The sequence below is a fragment of the Haliaeetus leucocephalus genome, unplaced genomic scaffold (genome assembly GCF_000737465.1).
Source record: "Haliaeetus leucocephalus isolate CR32 unplaced genomic scaffold, Haliaeetus_leucocephalus-4.0 Scaffold148, whole genome shotgun sequence".
Classification (NCBI taxonomy): domain Eukaryota; kingdom Metazoa; phylum Chordata; class Aves; order Accipitriformes; family Accipitridae; genus Haliaeetus; species Haliaeetus leucocephalus.
In genome coordinates this window covers 334313-340175 of record NW_010972584.1, presented here as the reverse complement: position 1 = coordinate 340175, position 5863 = coordinate 334313, and the positions used below count along the sequence as shown (strand labels likewise).

The 5863-nt window shown below is 64.9% G+C and overlaps 1 protein-coding gene across 1 annotated transcript; it reads left to right on the top strand.

Moving 5' to 3' along the window:
* The first annotated feature begins 674 nt into the window (after positions 1–674).
* On the top strand, positions 675–4539 carry MON1A (MON1 secretory trafficking family member A). The gene is made up of 5 exons (XM_010561552.1): positions 675–812; positions 1092–1559; positions 1766–2531; positions 2642–2789; positions 3235–4539. Exons 1-5 carry the CDS (start codon positions 686–688, stop codon positions 3373–3375), a joined length of 1650 nt encoding a protein of 549 aa, XP_010559854.1. The 5' UTR covers positions 675–685; the 3' UTR covers positions 3376–4539.
* The last annotated feature ends 1324 nt before the right edge of the window (positions 4540–5863 follow it).

The window sequence follows — 5863 nt, the reverse complement described above, 5'->3', positions numbered from 1 at the left end:
CCGGGGCCGGTTTCGGAAGCGCAGGGTGCTGGGCCAGCCTGCCTTCCTCCTGTTGCTTTCGCTTGTGTGCCTGCCTTCACTTTTGGGCCGGTTTCCCCTTCCTGGGTGGGGGGGAAAGTGCGGGCTGGGGACACAGCCCGGCTGTGCCCAGGAGGGCTGACCCACCGGGCAGGGGCTTGAGAGGGCACCCTGCTCGCAGGAGGTTGGGCCATCTGAGCAGCCGTGGCCTCAAGAGGAGCGTCACCAGCCTGGTCTCATCTCAGCCACCTAATCCAGGCCAAGGAAGGCCATAAAACCCGCCCTTGGCAAACATGAGGCCTCTGGGGTTGTTGGTGTGCGGGACCAGCCCCATCCAGGGCCATCTCCCTTTCGCTGCCGGGACGCAGCGGAGGGAGGCTGAGTGGCTTTTCCAGCGCTTGGGAGAAATCGGGGCCAATCCTGGATGAAAGGTGCTGGGGCCGGGGGGCTGGAAAGAGCTGGGGCCGCGGGAGGGAGGAAATCCTGCTGGATTAGAGCGGCTTTCCTGACGTCTCACCAGGGCTCGGTGGTGCTTGCTGAGCCAGCAGGATCAAGACAACGATGCTGGCACGGCCCCGCTCGAGAGCGGAGTGTTTCGGGACCCATTTTGCAGGTGAAGGAACAGAGGGGTGACATTGTGGGTCGCATGCAGGTCCTGCCCCGAGGAATGGCTGCAGATGTCCACAAGAAGAAAGGCTGGGAAGTGCCCAACGGGTCCCTGGCACCGGGAGATGGGCAGCATGTGGAGCGGTCCGAGAGCCCCACGCCAGGGCTGGCGCAGGGGACAGAGCCAGGTACGGGGACAGAGCTCGCCGCAGGCGTAAGCGAGGGGGAAAAAAAAAAAAGGCAGCTCCTCATTATGCAGCCTGGGCCCTTCACAGCCCCACGGGCAGGGGGAGACGGGCCCGCTGGCTGCTCCCCACCAGCAGGACCCGCACCCCTGGGTGCCACGGAATGGGGAGAGAAGGGCAGGTCCCTCCCTGGAAAGCTCTGTCCCTTTTGCACCCTCCATCCACCCGCTGCCTCAGTATGGGGGACAGGCGGACGGACGCTGCACGGCCCATTGTTCCCAGGGGCGGGCCAGGAGGGAGCCATGTTCGTGCACACCCGCTCCTATGAGGACCTGACGAGTCCCGAGGACGGGGCGGCCACAGCACGGAGCCCGGAGGAGAGGCGGGGGGAGCCGGCTGAGCCAACCAGCATGGAGCAGATCAGCAAGGACTTCAGCGAGCTGAGCACGCAGCTCACGGGCATGGCCCTCGACCTGGAGGAGGAGATGAGGCAAAGCAAGGAGGGGAAGCTGGAGCCGTCCCCGCAGACCACCCGCCGCGACTCGGTGCTGTCGGGCAAGGAGGAGGAGGATGTGACCATGGACGCCTGGCGCATGCACCGGAAGCACGTCTTTGTGCTGAGCGAGGCGGGCAAGCCCGTGTACTCCCGCTATGGCTCCGAGGAGGCCCTCTCCAGCACCATGGGCGTCATGATGGCCCTGGTGTCCTTCCTGGAGGCTGAGAAAAACGCCATCCGGTCCATCCATGCAGGTACCGCCCTGGGGGGGAGTGGGACAGGGCGGGTGTCACGGCCTGCCCGGCGCCGTGCCCCTGCCACCGTGGGCCACGTTAGCTGTCCCCAGGGGCAGATTGGTTGCTGGGGGGGAGGCTGCAGCCTGGCTCCCCATTGCAGCCCCAGGGAGCCAGGCTTTTACAGGTCTGTCCCCGGCCCCCCCGGGGAACTCCCTCCCAAGCAGATGGCTACAAGGTGGTCTTTGTGCGGAGGAGCCCGCTGGTGCTGGTGGCAGTGGCGCGGACCCGGCAGTCGGAGCAGGAGATCGCCCACGAGCTGCTCTACATCTACTACCAGATCCTGAGCCTGCTCACCTGGACCCAGCTCAACCACATCTTCCAGCAGAAGCAGAACTATGACCTGCGCAGGCTCCTGGCCGGCTCCGAGCGCATCACTGACAACCTGCTGGACCTCATGGCCCACGACCCCAGCTTCCTCATGGGCGCCGTGCGCTGCCTGCCCCTGGCCGCCAGTGTCCGGGACGCTGTCAGCACCAGCCTCCAGCAGGCCAAGGCCAAGAGCCTGGTCTTCTCCATTCTTCTGTCAGGGAACCAGCTGGTGTCTCTCGTGAGGAAGAAGGATCAGTTCCTCCACCCCATTGACCTCCATCTGCTCTTCAACCTCATCAGCTCTTCTTCCTCCTTTCGGGAGGGCGAAGCCTGGACTCCTATTTGTCTCCCAAAGTTCAACTCCAGTGGCTTCTTCCATGCCCACATCTCCTACCTGGAGCAGGAGATGGACCTGTGCCTCCTGCTGGTCTCCACCGACCGCGAGGACTTCTTCACCGTCTCTGACTGTAAGCGGCGCTTCCAGGAGCGTCTGCGGCGGCGGGGGGTGCACCACGCTCTGCAGGAGGCCTTGCGCACCCCCTTTTACAGCGTCGCCCAGGTGGGCATCCCTGACCTCCGACACTTCATCTACAAGTCCAAGAGCTCCGGGCTCTTCACCAGGTGAGGCCCCCAGGGAACCATCGGGCCAAGGCCGTGGAGTGGGGCGTGGGGCAAACCTTCTCCACGAATCCTCTTCTCCTGGGGGCTAATGGGGTGCTGTGTTCCTGCAGCCCTGAGATTGAGGCACCCTACGTGCAGGAGGAGGAGAAGGAGAGGCTCTTGGGGCTCTACCAGTACCTCCACAGTCGGGCTCACAACTCTTCACGCCCCCTGAAGAACATCTACTTCACAGGCCCCCGTGAGAACCTCCTGGCGTGGGTAAGGGCTGTCTGCAGGGTTTGGGTGAGCCCATCTTCTCCGGTACTGCATGGTGGAGTAAGGGGGTGGTGGCACAACGCAGCACCAGCTTCATGGTCCCCAGGGTGGCCCCCAGGCCGTGCACGGTCCTTTTGTGGGTGAGCCTGCTCCCATGCACCCCTGTCCCAGGGAGGGACGGGCAGGGATAGCAGCAGGAGCTGGTGAGCTCCAGCACCAAGGGCTGTGCCATGCGCTGCCATGAACTCCCCAGTGCCACTGAGAAAACCCACCCTGGTGTTTGATCCTCCCACTTCTGAGAAAACCCCATTTAGGGTACCCCGCTGCCACCACATGTCCCTGCACTGGAGCCACTGCGCCTGTTTGCAGTAGCCCGTGGAGGGAAGATGTGGTGCCAGCCCCAAGTGGGGCACAGACGTGTTCCCAGCATGTACCCTTCTTCACCCAGGTAACCAGCGCCTTCGAGCTCTACATATGCTACAGTCCCCTGGGGACCAAGGCTGGCGCCATCAGTGCTGTCAACAAGCTCATGAAGTGGATCCGCAAGGAGGAAGACCGACTCTTCATCCTCACGCCCCAGACGTACTGATAGGCATTGCCCAGGGCATGGTGCCAGCTGGGGGAGCCCCTGCTGTGCCAGGGAGCCTGTCCCCTGGGGAATCCCGGGCTGTGAGTCCAGGGGAGGGCATGGTGGGACTCCAGAGTGTGGGGAAACCCACCCATAGGACTGTCCAGCCTGGGTGTTAGAGATGGGGTGCACAGCTGCCAGGGGAAGGGGTGAGCAGGACTTTCATTTGCAGGCAATGCCCCCAGCTGGGGGGGCTGCCCTTCCTCTGCAGCCCCCGGCTCCATCCCTCATTGTGGGGGTCTTGGAGTGGGGCTACTGGTACCCCGGGTTGCTGGAGGAGAGCTGAGACCGTGGGACCTGCTGTCTGTGCCTGGCACCCTCCTTTCTCTGCCATCCTGCAGCTGTGCCAAGGGTGGGGGTCCCCGGGGGAGAATGTGGCAGCACTTGGAGGACCCCTGTGCTGCTGTGCCCACAGATGGTGGGTGACACCACCCAGGTGGAGGACAGGGCTGGCCTGGGGCATGCACGGCTGCTCTCCCTGCCCTGGGGGAGCCAGGCCCCCCAAGTGCCAGGTAGCCCCTGGCAGTCCCAAAGCCCTGCCCTGGCAGGTTTGTCCCCTTGGTATCTGCGTGAGCCTGGACCCTTCCCACCGTGGCCTTGAGAAGGTTGTCCCTGGGGACCCTGGCAGGCAGGGTGGCGGGTCAGCCTGGCCCGGCTGGGACAGCAGGGTCCTGCCCACCTTCCCATGGGGATACAGAGCAGCCCCAGAGAGACTTGGGGTACTGGGGTGCCCATCGGGGTGCTTGTGGGCTCATGGTGCTGGCTCTGGGCAGCGGACCCTAAAGGGGATGCTCAAGCACAGCTCCCTGGAGACCCCACTGGCATGGGGCCCTGGTGCCCCTCCAGCCCCAAGGAGGGTCTTCCCCTTGACACAGGGGTACCTGTCCCCCAAATCCAGCCCCTCGAGCCAGCTATGCTGAGCTTGCTGCGTGGGGGCTACCTCCTCCCCGTCGGTCCCCAGGCACTGGTGTGGGGCTGAGCACCTGTGAATGCACAGCGGGCACAGGCCGACCCCACGTTTTGGGGCTGTCAGCCGAGCACTGGGATGGGTGTTTGAGGAGGGGCAGAGCCACCAGGGTGGCACCCACACACCGAGGGAGCTGGGAAGGACCTGGCAGGGCTAGCGCAGGGACTCTGCTCCTGTATTTATGCTCCTGCCAGAGTGTAATCGCTTGTCTTTTGCTCATAAACATTATCTGGACCCTAAGTCAAGTCTTGTCATGTTCATGGGTGTCCACGTGGGGGGAGCCAAGCTGGGGGGGAAGTTTGGTCCAAGTTTGGGCATGATGCAGTCCAACCCCGGGGGCCTGCTGGGGGCCGGGAAAGCTGACAGGGAGCAGTGCAAGGCAGCCGGGGCTGTGCTGGCAGGAGGCAGAGCTGGCTGGAGGGTGGGAGTGGTGAAAACCCTGGGACAAGCTGGCCAGGGCCAGATAATGTTGAAACTGAGCGGGAGATGGAGGAAGGAGCTGTTGGGTAAGGCGTGGGGCCAGCGTAACTGCCGGGCCTTGCACAACGTGGGGCGGGAGCCTCGGAGGCCTGAGGCTGGCCAGGTGACAAGGGCAGGGGAACCCGTTTTCTTTCGGTGTGTTCAGCCCCTCCTGGGACCAAAGTCCCCCCGACAGCGCGAGGCAGCACCCTGCTCGGCCGGAGGAAAAGTCTGTGTGCGCAGCTGAGGCTCCACAGCCCTACTGCCCGAGGGCAACAGGGCACCGGGAGGACAAATCCATGTGGTGCATCGGGATGTAAAGCATCTTCCTTCATCCCTGGGAACAGCAGCGAGTCCCGGCAGTGCTTGCAGCTCGTGCCACCTCAGGCAGCCCTTGATGAGGGGGGTGAAAAGGGACAGAAGACAAAGAACGGGCACAACAGAAATAACCCCCGTAGCTCTCCTCACAAAGCTGTGGCTGCCCTGGCCCTGCTCTTGCCCCCCGGCTGGAATCCCCGGTTCTGAGCCTGCTGTGCTCCCAGGAAGGCCGCCTCGCCGGCCTGGAAGTGAGTGGCAAGCATGATACCAGCACGGGCGGCTTCGGGGAAGCTGCGATTTCATGTGTCGGGGTGTCAACACGGGTGGCCCTGGGCCCGAGGGCTGCGGCAGAGGGGCCAAAGGGTGCCGACACGCCCGGACCCCACACGCACCCTGGGATGCTGGCAGCCGTCTCTCAGCCCTGGGGACCCTCCGACGGCCACCCGGTTGGCGCTGGCCCGCCAAGGCATCGCGCCGTGTCCCGACCGGGGGCCTCCGCCTCTCACCCGTGTCCCTTTTGGGCACCGTGCCCACCCAAGCTCGTCCCCCCGGGGTGCCCAGCGAACCCTCCGGGCACCTCGGCACCGTATGCTTCCCCCGGGCTCCCGGTTCCCCCGGGTATCCCCGTCCCCCCGGGCTGCGAGTGCCGGTGCCGGCCCTCGGGGAGCCCCGCAGGGCCCGGGGGCAGGGCCCTGGCCCGCCCCG